The 15,683-nt window shown below is 37.8% G+C and overlaps 1 protein-coding gene across 1 annotated transcript in view; it reads right to left on the bottom strand.

Moving 5' to 3' along the window:
- The window catches only part of RhoGAP54D (Rho GTPase activating protein at 54D), a 192,292-nt gene extending 187,767 nt beyond the window's left edge, over window positions 1-4,525 (bottom strand). Inside the window, exon 1 of the mRNA XM_067144916.2 lies at window positions 4,077-4,525. Coding sequence (XP_067001017.2) covers window positions 4,077-4,195 — 119 coding nt within the window. The 5' untranslated portion in view covers window positions 4,196-4,525. The remainder of the gene's footprint in view (window positions 1-4,076) is intronic.
- Between the last annotated feature and the right edge of the window lie 11,158 nt (window positions 4,526-15,683).

Raw genomic sequence — 15,683 nt, 5'->3', positions numbered from 1 at the left:
AAAAAAAACATAAGCTAGTTTACAATAAAATGCTAAAATCAGTCAATGAATAAGACAGTCTGTAAAACTTCAGCTGTATTCATGCAAGTTTTATAAGGAGGTGATGTAGAATAAAGCATCCAAAACTTACGTGGAATTCTTTTAGAGAAAAGATGTGTTCACGGCCACGGCCATGGCCAGCAACCCACCAACCCACCCGAAAAAATACATTCTTACTTTTATAACCTAACGAAGAGTAGTGCATGCCATTTTCCATTGCTGGAATGGCTACGCGCATTGCTATTGGCTAGGCAAAGATATCAAGGATAATTTAATAAAAAACCACCTATTCAATACTCTCCACGTTTAATGTGGTTATTGTCTACATGATTTTATGTAGACTTATTTGGTCAGGTACATGTTTCACCCATTATTTTGGGCATCTTCAGCCTGTAAACAACCTTTAGGTCAAGGTTTGGGACCTTATTTAACCAATATAAACATACCAATATATACACTATAGGCCTATACAATATATACATTATATACAATATATACAAACATTAATGAACTCTTAAGATGGGTAACATAAGTTAATACAGTTAAGTTTTTTGGTCCTAATCTATCTAATATGAAAAATGTCCAAAACTAAAATGGATCTTCTTTTCGGTAAAGAGGATTACATATCGGGGTTTATGTGACCCCTATATCATATTAAGTTCTTGACGTACGTGTCTGGTGGCAGGATGTGTCGTCAACAATAAGTGGAGATTTGAACTGATTGTTGCTTGTAGGTTGGTCAAGATTGAAAATATAAATTTAAATTAAATGTGTTTTAACTTGGCAGTTCTATTCTGGTTAACTTAAAATGTTCAAAAATAAAAATAAAATAAAACGGATCTTCTTTTTTATCATGTCTTGAGAAAGGGTGATATTAAAACTGGGGCTTATTTGACCCACGATTTTCATCTTCATATTCTTGACGTAACTAATATTTAAATGTGTTGTCATGCACAAGTGGAGATTTAAAAAGCCGATTGTTGTAGGTAGACTGGTCAAGAACGTTGTGAATGAAACTGTTAGCGTCTTGACTTTGGGTCTCATGTAACGTCAAGGAATAGACAAGAGTACAATATTAAGCTGTTTCATAGTTTTAGGCTGCTGCTTAATTGAGAAGGAACATCCTAGATACTTGATACAGTCTTGTGTGAAAAATTGTTCCCGTTGATGTGTTGCTTGGTCTTTGGGAGGGATCTTAAGAATATTTGTTCAATTAATACTAGATGGACCTGTCTGTTCCGGCAGAAATGGTGATAAGACTCTCCACGTTTAATGTGGTTATTGTCTACATGATTTTATGTAGACTTATTTGGTCAGGTACTTGTTTCACCCATTATTTTGGGCATCTTCAGCCTGTAAACAACCTTTAGGTCAAGGTTTGGGACCTTATTTAACCAATATAAACATTTCTCGATGCAAATCTTGTTCCTAGCATGAATTCTATATTTTGGCTTTGCTGTGTAAAAAACAAAAGTATAGAACATAAAAGTGTACACCAGATGTCTCGCGGCCTGTCTTATCACAATTTCTGCCGGAACAGACAGGTCCATCTAGTATTAATTGAACAAATATTCTTAAGATCCCTCCCAAAGACCAAGCAACACATCAACGGGAACAATTTTTCACACAAGACTGTATCAAGTATCTAGGATGTTCCTTCTCAATTAAGCAGCAGCCTAAAACTATGAAACAGCTTAATATTGTACTCTTGTCTATTCCTTGACGTTACATGAGACCCAAAGTCAAGACGCTAACAGTTTCATTCACAACGTTCTTGACCAGTCTACCTACAACAATCGGCTTTTTAAATCTCCACTTGTGCATGACAACACATTTAAATATTAGTTACGTCAAGAATATGAAGATGAAAATCGTGGGTCAAATAAGCCCCAGTTTTAATATCACCCTTTCTCAAGACATGATAAAAAAGAAGATCCGTTTTATTTTATTTTTATTTTTGAACATTTTAAGTTAACCAGAATAGAACTGCCAAGTTAAAACACATTTAATTTAAATTTATATTTTCAATCTTGACCAACCTACAAGCAACAATCAGTTCAAATCTCCACTTATTGTTGACGACACATCCTGCCACCAGACACGGTACGTCAAGAACTTAATATGATATAGGGGTCACATAAACCCCGATATGTAATCCTCTTTACCGAAAAGAAGATCCATTTTAGTTTTGGACATTTTTCATATTAGATAGATTAGGACCAAAAAACTTAACTGTATTAACTTATGTTACCCATCTTAAGAGTTCATTAATGTTTGTATATATTGTATATAATGTATATATTGTATAGGCCTATAGTGTATATATTGGTATGTTTATATTGGTTAAATAAGGTCCCAAACCTTGACCTAAAGGTTGTTTACAGGCTGAAGATGCCCAAAATAATGGGTGAAACAAGTACCTGACCAAATAAGTCTACATAAAATCATGTAGACAATAACCACATTAAACGTGGAAAGTGTTGAATAGGTGGTTTTTTATTGAATTATCCTTGATATCTTTGCCTAACGTCATCTTCAATACAGAACAATAATGAGAGTTGTTACTTGTAAATTGCTATTGGCTGTCGTAAAATGAGTCGTTGCATCATTTGCCATTAGTGATTAGAAGCGCATAGCGTTGCCAACCTCCAAAGTAAAAAACCACGGTCTTGTCCAGGCCCTACCCTAACCAGTGCAGACCAGTAGTATTTCCTCAGGTAACGAGAGGCCCAAGGCCGCTTCTCGACTCTAACCTGGGACCTTCTACATGTCCTCATATCACTGGTTTTATCCAGACCCTACCCTAACCTATCCAGACTAATGGTCTTGTCCAGGCCCTACCCTCACCAGTGCAGACCAATGGTGTTTCCTCAGGTAACTGGGGGCCTGAGGCCGCTTCGCAGCTATAACCTGGGGGCTTATGCCCCCAGACCCACTTTGCTCACTGATGGTCTAGTTCTTAAGTAGAGTGGTTGGTAGCATTGTGCTCCGCTCGATCACATCATCCGCGAGAAATAAACATAGGACAGTCATACCGCGCATAGATATTTGCAATGCAAGCGGTAACCATGGTACTAATGTTGCGTAAACACCACTGAAGTTTTAATGGGCAGCCAAATGAAATCATTTAGAGGGAAATGTAGCCTACTTTGTTAAAGTGATTAAAACATGACTCTTACAGGTCTGCACAAAAACATAACGATAAGGCAATTGCAAAGGTTGAAAAATTCATATGTACAGTCGCAACAGAAGTGTAATTTACCTTCATTCATCACTTTCATTTTTAGTCTTTGTTCGCAGCAATTGCTGCGACAGGCCACTATTTTATGTAGGTTAATGTCATAATCTAGTAAAATTTGGAAAGCTCCTCTTGACCTGTTTTCTTTACCTGTACCACATCTGAACTTCAATTCCATTAAGGTGATCGAATGGATTTTTCAGAGCCCTAAACACTCATAGCATTGGTAACGCACCCGAAACAGCCAAATCTTCTTTGTCTGACGACACAGAATCTGAAGATGATGGGAAAGATGAAGATGAATACTGCTTAGGCTATATATAAGTTATACTGTATCGTAATATCTTCTATAGTACTATGTAGGATATAAGTTATATCGTAACGTAAAAAAATAAAACAAGAAAAGCACTATTCAATTAACCACACCAAATGATGGGGAACCCGAACAGCATTTGATGTAAACTTCAGCCAAACAATTCAACACCACTTATATTATCTCCCGTTCCTACAGACTGCAGGGTTTCTCTGTCAGACGTAAACACCTCATCGACCTCAGTCGGGATCGAATCCACTACCTTGAAAATGGAAGGGCACACACTAACTGAGCCACTGAGGTTGGCATACATGAAATGTAGAAAGATGTACCAGTAAATGAAAAGAGTAAATCATTCTTTGAAGGACAACTCAAATAGCCTCACCCGCAGTTAGGTGAATAGAAGCTACATTATTGCAGAGCAAATACGAAAATTCAACATACATACACAACCTTTACCCACATGCGTTACTATAAAGTACTTACTCGTCTGTATTAAGATCCAACACGAAAGACAAATGCATCCGCACCAAGGTTTGAAATTGATCTGGATCCTCCTGCCTTAATTTTTCTGCTAATTTTGTGTCACTGGAGTCTAAAGCCATTTTTCAAGTAAATATAAATGGCTATATTTAAAGCTGTGTCGCTCATCTTGGACACATGCTAATAGTTCAGAATTACAATGTTACTCATATGGTGTTTTCCTTTGCTTCCATGGTATAACTGAACGTTTCATGATAGTCAATAACCTCTAACGAGTAGGCATTTACAAAACATAACGTTCAGTCATTAAGTCAAGTAAACCGACAGTTAGCAAGTGCACATTTCAAACGTAAATGAATATACGGGCATAATTCGCACATCACCTTAATTTTCACATAGCGTCAACATGAAAAATTCGTAATATTAAATAAACCGTTTTGAAATATGGCGGAAGTATTCCAATCCAGTCAAAGAGTACAAATCCAGCTGCCTATTGGTCCGTTAGAAACACTCGCCAGCCATTAATTAAATGCTTCTAAGAGCAAATAAATGACCGTAAAAAATGCAAAGAGGAATCGTTGCACAGCTAAAAGCATTGAACTCTGTCAAGGATTTGATATTATGCAAACCGTTGCCTACGCTATAATACAAGGCCTTGAAATGCACTAATGAAAACGGGTGCCATCTCAGTTCACCATTCAGCCACTAGGATCGCGCTGTTGCCCCCTTGTGTTCGCATGGCCGTGTATGTCTATAAGTAAATTATATCCTAAATAAAGAGAGCTGAATGTTGTAGGTGTCTACAGTTTTAAAACTTTCCTACTCAGGGGCTTCTTATCGAGTTTCAAAACTTTCTCACTTCTACTTGAGTGGCTCGAAGCAATGTTGTCTAATATAGGTCTCAGAAATTTTTGGAGTAGAAAAAAAGGTAGTTTGTCGTCTTTACACTCTCTACACTTAGTTTCACTGATGAACCTGGCTTTCAGAAAAAACGTACACATTTTTAGTAACTGTCGTCGGGGTAAATACTGCACAGCAGAGGTAACAAATTCCGTCATGCGCTGCAGAAGAGCCACAAACGATGATTTCGGGTATCTGAGGACTCCTCGATCTGGAAAGCGAATAAGACACAATTTTGGACTTTCACTAGCTGGAGAAGTGATATGTTCTAAACAGCCTTCACAGTCTGTTTGTTCTTCTGCCACACGCACTAAGTATCCTGCTACCATAGCTAGAGAAATACCAGGTATTGTAGCTGTTGAATCTGAAACAAATTAATCATATTTATGTACTAGCGAACACTTAAATAAAAAAGTATTGTTCACACAGATCTGATGTAATTTACCTTGCAAGGGTTTTGTAATGATAGACATTACGTGTTCAGGAAGCTGCGAAATTTGCACATCATCGCGACTTTCATTCCTTCTCTATCTTTCATCCATCTGGCACATTCTTGGTTGTAGTAAACTGGTTCGTACATTGCGGATCTTATTTTCATCCCTCAGCTCAACATTGCCATGTTTTGATGCCGCAATAATTCTTATATGGAGCGTTGTTTCGATTGCGTTAAGGCATGACCTTGCGTCCATTGTGTCATTGTATCCCGGTTTGCGTCGTAGGTGGCTAGAGAAAAGCTCGATATCATCGCTTGTTAGATTCCTCGTCAAGACATAATGAAAATTTATACTTATGAGGTATTTTACGCAGGCCACAGTGGATTGGGTAGTCAAGACCAACGCTTGATACATTTCCCTCGTGAATCTTTTCTCTTTCTCTGGATGCATTTGAATGTTCTTGATATATGACAGGAAATCATTTATTAACCAACTGAGGCGTTCATCTTCAATGCTGGAAAATGCCAGTTTGTTCTCATTGCTGGAATATGTCCCATACGAGGTGTTGCAGACATCATGGGCATCGAACCACTTCATAAAATGCTCCATGAAAGGAATTGTTTCTTTTAAACTGTTCCTGTCTTTAATGCTCTCGGGACAAACCACCTCCATACTCTTCAAACCAGCGATTGTTTCAGGGGAAAATACAATTTTGGCTCTTGCTACATTCATTTTCTCCAAATTTGTAGGGTAAACTACTTTTCTGGTTAGTTTCCTCACCGGCTTCATAATTGAAGATTTCTGGAGTTTGAAAAGACCTCTCAAATGATCGCCGGTCACGATAGCATTGTTTACAAAAAAGTCTCGTGACAAATGTTGGGATCGCACGTTTTTTATGACGTGACTGGGATCGAAACTTAGGAACAGAGGCCTAGTTTTATCAGCTGGATGTTGTATCTCATGCGTAATGCTTCCTCCACATAATGTTTCGAACCTCGAAACATTACCTGAGACTTGTCGGTCACAATTCTGATCACTCTGAAACCACACTCTTCAACAGCATTTAACGCATCCAAGGTTAAATTTGCAAGTTGTGAGCCCGTAACGGATGAAGTGAAATAGAAAGACACCGGTATTCTGTAATATGTAGAGAGTCCCTTGAACAAAATGCCAACCTATCTTCGATTCCAAGAGCGTCAATGTCAATGTCATTCAGTCCAATAAACATATCTAATTTCCTGTCATACATAAGTTTCGGCTTTATGGACATTTCATCTATTATAAGGTAACCAAACTTTTCGTTATCGTTCACTAACGACAGTTTTTCTGCCAGTAATCGGGCTTTAGTGAAGTTATGCCCGTTTCCCCTTTTGAGTATCCAACATACGATTTCAACGTTCTTGGATGAGAAAAATGCAAAATATCGAGTGTTCTGAGAAGCCGATAACCAGTTGGCGACCTTGAAGATAATAGCACACAAAGTTTAACTGTAATCTCCTGGTATTTACATTTCTTTTTTCCAAAGCTCTGAAGTTGTTCTAACAAAAGTTTGCTTTCATATTACCTCCATCAGCTTCCTTCTGAATTTTAGAAACTCGACTTGCAAGATTTCCGGGATCCTTCTTTACCTTACTAAGTTCTGCTTCCAAGTCACGAATTTTTACGCGCAACTTCTTAATAATTGTCACGTGCTTTCTATTTCTTCTGATCTCCTTCCTTAATTTCCTGGTAATGTATTTTGGTACTGTTGATTTTAGGACGGGAGAAAACTGTGTACCTACTGTTGTGCTGCCTACATTTGTCAGGTCAGATTCTCCAGTATTATCAGGCACAGGAGAATCCGATTGTTCCACACATTTTCTCTTAGTTCTTATATACTCATTTTCACTGTCCATTTTTTCAAGCTGTCTTTTCTTAGGAGCTTTCCTACATTTTAAAGTGACTTGTTTGTGTTTGGGGAACTCTGTAAAAACTGAATGGACTTTATTAGGCAGGAGTGTCTTTTTAGATGTACTTATACTAAAGTCTTCTTCTCTGAAGTGTTTACTGCACACCCTCGATTTTTCTGTAGGAACCCAGAGAGATCCCGGTTTGTCTCCTCTGCGAGATATAGCAACAAGCCACCGTTCTTTTAAAGCACTATTCACTGGAAACTTGTGAAATGAAATTCCACAACCTTTAATTTGTCGTGAAGGACAATAAGGAACACAGCAATAAACCATGATTGACCCTGCGAGTGCTTATTATCACAAGAATACACACATTCATAACCAACTCAATACACACGTTTAAAGGCGTGAACCTGGTAAACAGGGGGCAAGGTAGCGATCCTAGAGGCCCGCCAATGAACTGCAGTGTGACCACTTCTATAGCGTTTTACGGGCTCCATTTCCAGGCCTTGTATTATAGCGTAGGCAACGATGCAAACAGACATATAGATTGGGAATTCGGTGTTCGGCTGTTGTGCAGTGCACACGTCTCTAACCGGTCATTGGTGCAGCGGCTTTTCGCTTCTCACGGCTGTAGATTAGAGTGTTTTGTGAATATTGAATTTTCACGACCGCATTGTAATCGAAACAGACTTTCAACGTATTAGGTCGTGTTACGTACATCGTATGTTGAAAGTCTGTTTCGATTACAATGCGGTCGTGAAAATTCAATATTCATTGAAATGCCCCACAACGGGCGACTTAAACGCACTCTACAGTGTGCTAGCAGCAGTGCCAGACCTGTAGCTCAGATCCTTTCAAACAGAACAAAGATGGCCTAGGCCACCATAGCTCAATTGGTAGAGCAACCGACGCGAAATCGGGAGGTTGTGGGTTCGGATCCCACTGGTGTCCGGCTGGCCATTTTTGTTCTGTACTTAACATCTCTTCAACACGTACTACATGTACGTAACACGACCTAATACGTTGAAAGTCTGTTTCGATTAGAGTGTTTTGTGTTTGTACCTTGGTAATTCTTCCCTTGTAGTTGTTCCGGGGATAGCAAAGTGTAATCACCTTCGGTGAACTATGTCTGTAGATAGTGGAGGTGGCCCTTTAAGGAGACCTCCCGATCTTGGCAATCATTCCATGAGTGAGGACTTACGAATGGAGAGTCTTCTCAAGATACAGTACGTTACACGGAACAAAGTCAGCAAGTCCCTGAATCTAAATACTACTCATCTTGGTCCCTACATAGTATACGCAGAATCGACCGAATCTCACAATAAAATAGGAAATATTCACCCTATGACTCTGGATCGGATGTTCTTTGAGCGGCAAATTGAAGAAGTAAAGGGCATCCATAGGGAGAGTAAAAAGGGGATACAGATTACTTTCTTGTCCAGTAAGGCCGCAAACGCCTTCCTTTCCCATCCTATTCTTAAAGAAAAAGAAATGAAAGCATTTATTCCGTCCTCGAATATTCATCGAGTAGGGGTAGTGCGGGGGGTAAACACTACTATTTACGAATCCGACACTCTAACCTATTTAGAATCTCCATATCCTGTTGTGAAAGTACAACGTCTCAATAGACGATCCACGAAAGATAGCAAAACTGAATATCCCTACAGGTACTGTGAAGGCCATATTTGAAAGCCAACGTATTTCGAAAACTGTTTCCATTTTAGGGTCATTTTACAGGTTTAGGTATTTATATTTTCTCCCTTATTATTTAAACGCTGTTAGTGGTATGGACATACCGCTACAAATTGTCGCTTAAGGGAGCCTAGGTGTGGTAAATGTTCCCTTAATCACACTACCGAACACTGAACACAACAATTTAAAAGCGCTAATTGTGCAGAAAATCATCCTGTGGGGGCTGACTATTGTGAAATTCACAAACAACAAACAGAAATTAAAAATGTGTGAGAGTTGGAAACAAACCATATTTAGAAGTAAAAAATTATTTTGCCCCATAAGAGTTCATATCCAATCCACTTATGATGCCACAATACTTCCCTTCTTTACCTAATGGAAATCCACAACAATCAGAAGAAACATTCCACCAAAAGCGGAAATATACTATGGTGGTTAGTAATCCTCCCCGCCCACCCATTAAACCAGTTTTTGACAGGACAGCTCATCCGAAGGCAGTTACAGAAAATTTTGGCACTCCACTTGTGAGATACATACCTGCTAATACTAACGAGGCTGCATCTCCCTCATGGAGGCCCAGTCAACAAGGGCGACCTTCGGATCAGGGTGCACATATTTCAGCATCCACCTCCTCTGTAACGGCCCTAAATTGTAATCCAAATGTTAATTCTAATGACAAATGTCGAATCATTTCTAAGAAATTTGAAGTCTTAATGGAACACATGGGACGAAACGTCCAGTGGAAACAACATTTAAAGTCTTTACATGACGAGATTCTTGTTTTATTGGGATATTCCACAACATCCAAGGAAAACATACGATTATTTCAGTGGAATTTTCGGAGTATCTAAATAAGAAACATGAATTAGTGAGTCTGTTAAATTCTTTTGATCCTGAGTTAATTTTATGGAGCGAAACTTGGTTGAAATACCATTTTCATTTTCATATGAAAGGGTTTTCGGCGATACGGAATAATGCACCCATCTCTGGAGGTTCATGTATTTTAATCAAACAAGATATCTACCTTCAGGAAATTCCACTAAAATATATTAGACAGGGAACTCAAGCCATCACAGTTCAAATTAAAGATTGGTATGTGGTTTCAATATACTCCCCGCCGTGGATAAAATATAATTATACTCAATGAGATCTTTTTTCGCAATTTCCACGAAAAACACGCTCATAGCTGCATACTTCAATGCCCACAACCCTCTTTTGGGGAGCATATCTAGCTGCCCAATAGGGAGGAATATCGCAAAAATAACCGTAAAACAGGAATTGGTTACCCTCAACGACAGCTCTCCTACTCGACTAACAGCCCCTAACATTAACAAAAGTGCTGTAGACCTAACAATTTGCACAGTTGATTTAGCACATAAAACAAATTGGAAAGCCCTTTATGATACACATCAAAGTGACCACTTCCCAATAATAATAGATATAGGGCCACAAATTTACGGGAATGTCTCTCACTTTACTACATCCTGTAATTTCTGTTCTTTTGATCCTGACTTATTCACAACCTTTATCGCTGACAAAATACGCACTACGTTTCCAAATACACATATTATTAACCATGATCTACTAAAACATTTTTATTCATTCCTATTTAAATACCTATCATCACTTCAAACACAAGCAGATTTTTAAAAAGCAGAATTATTCCATTCACTGGTGGGATTCCGAATGCGCTTCCTTAGCCCGTCTAAGACAAGCTCCTTAAAAGCATATCGTAAATAAGGCATATACGATCAATATATTCAGTATAAAAATAGTCGCTTCTATACAGTATATTTTTAATCAAAAAGACGAACAAAGTGGAAGGTGTTTGTCACATCTCTCAATAAACAAATTCCTATCAAAGATATATGGGCGGCCAACAAACATCTAAGCAATGCTAACACAAATATTGTCTCCCAATCGCACCCTGTCGAAATTGCCCAATTTTATCACCAACTGACACCGTATTACGTGGAACCTTCCTACGAATATAGTTTAATACATTCTTCCGTGAAATTCTCTAGTCTACTACAAAATGTCTCCCTAAATGAACTCGATATGGTACTCGATCATCGAAAAGATTCTAGCCCAGGCAGAGATTCTATAACTTATATAATGCTGAAGTGTCTACCTCACCACGCTAAGCAATCGCTAGAAAATAAATTTAACGACATACTCGATAGCTATACAAATCCTGACGATTGGAATTATTTTCAAATCATACCAATATTAGAAAAGGTAAACATCTTCAAGACGTACACGGATATAGAGGGATCACGTTGGGATCCTGCCTACGTAAAACTTTCCAACGAATTCTCTTGGATCGTCTCCTATGGTATTTAGAATATTATTATACACTTTCAGTCTATCAGTTTGTTTTTTTGAAAGACGGAAGTACGACAGACGCCCTTAACATATTCTTTACTGACTTATCACTCGCTCGAAGTCGAGGTGACGTTTTGACAGCTCTGTTTCTCGACATAAAAGGAGGATATGATAATATGGACATCGGAGTACTTCTAGCCAAATTACATAAGTGGCAATTTCCTATCCCGTTTATTAATATCATAAGGCATTTATTAACTAAACATCACATTTTTGTAAATAACAACGGACATATTCTCTATTCTAAGTACAGTTACAAAGGTCTTCCACAAGGTGATATTTTGAGCCCGATTTGTATCTGTTATATACCTTTGAATTAAAACAGGTGATCACTCAATACGCTATAATCATACAATACGCTGACGATATCGTTATATATCCCATTAAAGAATCGGTAATAGAATCCCGTACTACCATTAAAAATACATTAACGATGCTCCATAGATGGCTTTTACATCATAGTTTAGAAATAGAATGTAAAAAATCCTCTGCAATGATTTTTACGAGGAAACGACATTATGATCATACGCCAATAAACTCTGGCCCCCATGAGATTAGTACAAAAATTCGACCAAATATCTAGGAATTAAAACTGATAACAAAACTCTGGAAAGAACATATCGAATATATTCTTTCCTAATTAGAAACAAAATATAATATTATTAAATCTCTCATTAAACGCACATGGGGATTGGATCCATATATCTTTCTTACGGTATATAAAAATATAATCCGATCAGTATTTGAATATAGTTGTCACTCTCTTGATATAGCATCTACTAGCCACCTTCGTAAACTTGATACTTTTCAGTTTAAAATAATTGTAATAATCATGAAGGCTATGCTTTCCGCCCAACGAATGCACTTTTAGCTGAAACATCGGAACCGCCATTAATATTTCGACGATGACTACTCCAAAGCAAATATATTCTAAGCAAATTAAATAAATGTCGTCACCTAATTCTCCCGAAATTACAGCTGTAACAAGACGATTATCAAAACCGGAATTGTAGCGGCATAATTTTGAGGACTATGTGAAATCACCGCTACACCGGAAATTTGTTCGTGTGGAATTTATAAGAAAAGGTGAGTGGAAACTATTGTTTAATCTTGCCGTAGGGAACGGAACGCTGCGATAACTAATTGTTGTACATTTATGGTTCTTATTGGTGTGAATTTGCACTAGAACGGTGGGCTGATCCATCACCATTGGATATTATGTGGAGCTTTGTTGTTTCGAAGTAGGTATTGGTCAGCGCGCGACTCGACTGTTAACTGTTGTCCACAGCGCGCCATTGTGTAAGCTGCTGGTACCGTTTTGTTGGGGGCCATCTCCGCTTGAGTAAGGACATAGGCTCGCTCCCACCTTGTGGAATCGAATCGAACCGAACAGCCGAAATTTCCACTCGACCGCTCACATCTAGCGGAACAGAATCGAACGGGATTCTACGGGAATCTTCAGGCTTGCAATGGACGGTCTGATAGAAGGAGTGAGGAGGCAGAGATCGGAGAAGTTTCTGGGTGCATGCAATTAACAAGAGAGCCGAAAGAAGACTATGCAGACTTATTTGAATGTTTATTGCGCGATGAAGCTAAGTCTCGACGGTAGCTCAGAGTTATTGTATTGCAATTTCAATAACTATTTCAGATAGCAGAATTTAACAGAAAAATTCAAATTTACAGGAGGAAATGCTACCTCAGATGCAATGGGACTCCGTGATCATTTTTAAAACAACTTTAATATACCAGATTGTGTCCTGTGCCAGGATGAAATCATTAATCGAGGTAGCCTCACAATTATTTTTTTACAATCTGCTTTACGTCGTACCGACATAGATAGGTCTTATGGCGACGATGGGATAGAAAAGGGCTAGGACCATGGCCTTAATTAAGATACGGGACGAGCATTTGCCTGGTGTGAAAAATGGGGAAAACACGGAAAACTATTTTCAGGGCTGCCGACAGTGGTTTTCGAACTCACTATCTCCCGAATGAAAACTCACATCTACGCCACTCTAACCGCACGGCCAACTCTCTGTAACATTAATTAAAGGCAGTGAAGTGTAGTTATTGTCTACAACAGAGCAATTTAGTATACAGTAGCCTACTATTTGTTAGGAACACATATACGACAGTTTGAAACCTAGGGAATGGGGCTTAGAAATCGTTCACTGTAAATATAATAAACACTTAAATATAGATCCCATATGAGATGTGGTGTCAATTATCGTACTGATATACCGTATGTGGACTCCAACATAACATGATTTTGTGAAGAAGTCAACAAAAATTATGAAGTAAATTGTATATAGACTACAGTAACCTACCACAAAATTTAATATTCTAGCAAGTTTGGTTTTTCATAGCATTGCTTATTTCCTCCCAGGCATTATTTTTACGTTGTTGTAGTAATGCTCGTGGGTTTTGTAGTAGAGGAAATTATATTTTTGAATTAAACTGGTAAGTTTTCCGTGTCTTGTATTAATAAATTAAATTAACTAACACAAAACAGAACGTTCCCGACCGTATCCAAGAAACAGCTGACTTTCCAGCTGAAGGTGATACACATTTGCCGCCAAATGTTCATCCGAAAGATCTCGACCCGACCGTCTACGAAGTTGCACGAATCTTGATAATTCTGTTCGATTCCACTCCGATAGTCGAAAAATATTCTTGGCAGAGAATCCTGTTCCGTTCGGTTCGATTCGATTCGACTCGTGGCGATCGCCAGCTCTATCTCCCATTTAAACACATGTTAAAAACAAATTCTGTTCGGTTCGATTCCATTCCATTCCACTAGGTGGGAGCGGGCCTTATCTCGGCGACAGTCTTTTGTTACTATGGTTAGCAAACGGTCTGTGTGTGTGTTCAAACATCCCTAAAGTGAGATTTCGTGGTGAATGATATTATTGTTAGTGGTGGGTGGATGATAGAAAATGACTAGTATTTGTGTGTTCTTATTTTAAAAGTTTAAAGTGACCTTCTCTTCACACCGAAGCATGCCTTAATACAGGGATAACTTCGCCTCGGATGTAAGTTTTAAAATCTTGACAATGTGAAAAGGCCTCATCACCTCGGTAAGTTCAATTTTATATGTTATATAAACTGTCTCGGTGAGTTTGAAGAATGTGGCTTCGTTAAGTTCGGGCGAACGAAATTCAAAATGTCGGCTCGGCGTATAATATTATATTTTATTTTTGTCTGAAGATACCGTTCGCCTTCCGATCATATTAAGTTTTTGAGTGAAAATGTTGTGGTTGAAATTTATTAATTCCGCAAGATATAACCATGCCCCAGCTGTTATGCTATTTTGGGGCGAAGTATAATTTTAATTGAGAGGACATACTTTTATGTCTCGAGACCGAGTGTTTGAAAACGACCTGTCCTTTTGTTGTTATTAATTTAAAATTCTTCCCCGTGGAAAGGAAAGAAACCAAATGGAAGATTTTTTACTAGTTATGCAGTCTGGTTATATAGTTACACTACTAAGGGTGTCTGAAAATTTAAGATTAATGTTACGTTACGTTTATTGTTAAATACAAGTGAATAGTGAAGCGTGCTTTGCGTCGAATTGAATTTTATTACATTTTCTTTTTTAAATTAATTTTCTCCCTTAATAATAATAATAATAATAATAATAATAATAATAATAATAATAATAATAATAATAATAATAATAATAATAATAATAATAATAATAATAATAATAACAATAATATTTATATTTTCCTTTCTTTAAATTTTGATTAATGTTACTGATCTAAAGCTACACTGCATTTGAATTGCATTATTGTTGGGGTATGTACCGTCCTTTGTTTTTCTGATAACGGTTTGATTAGTTTTGCATTATTGCTGCGTGGTCAGTGTGTTGTAACAATACTCGTGATGTGCTGACGTACTTTGTTGCATGGCGTACCTATGCTGTTGATGTGATAAAGTGGGTCACGAGATGAGTTTTAATTGCTTCTATATTATTGTACTACCTTATTATCATTATTATTGATTTCCTTCTATTATTCATTGTTTCTTTTGATGTGGGCTCTTTCTTAATTTTATTTTTTGCCTCCCATAATGTTTCTTGAGGTTATTGTCGGTCTGTTAGAGGACGCCGTTAAATGTTTAAATATGAAACGCTTCTGTTTTCACTGAAGAATTTCAAACATGTTATAATTTATTGTTTGGGTAATTTTATTGGGACGCGTGTACGCGCAAACAGGTGCACCTAAGTTATTAATGACTTTGAAAATTATCATTATTATAACTTCCTTAAAGAAAGATGGGTTCGAGCTCAAACAAGCAAATTGTAA

Source organism: Anabrus simplex, chromosome 1 (genome assembly GCF_040414725.1).
Source record: "Anabrus simplex isolate iqAnaSimp1 chromosome 1, ASM4041472v1, whole genome shotgun sequence".
Taxonomy (NCBI): domain Eukaryota; kingdom Metazoa; phylum Arthropoda; class Insecta; order Orthoptera; family Tettigoniidae; genus Anabrus; species Anabrus simplex.
The sequence above is the reverse complement of the archived record's forward strand: the minus strand, read 5'-3'. Positions and strand labels throughout refer to the sequence as shown.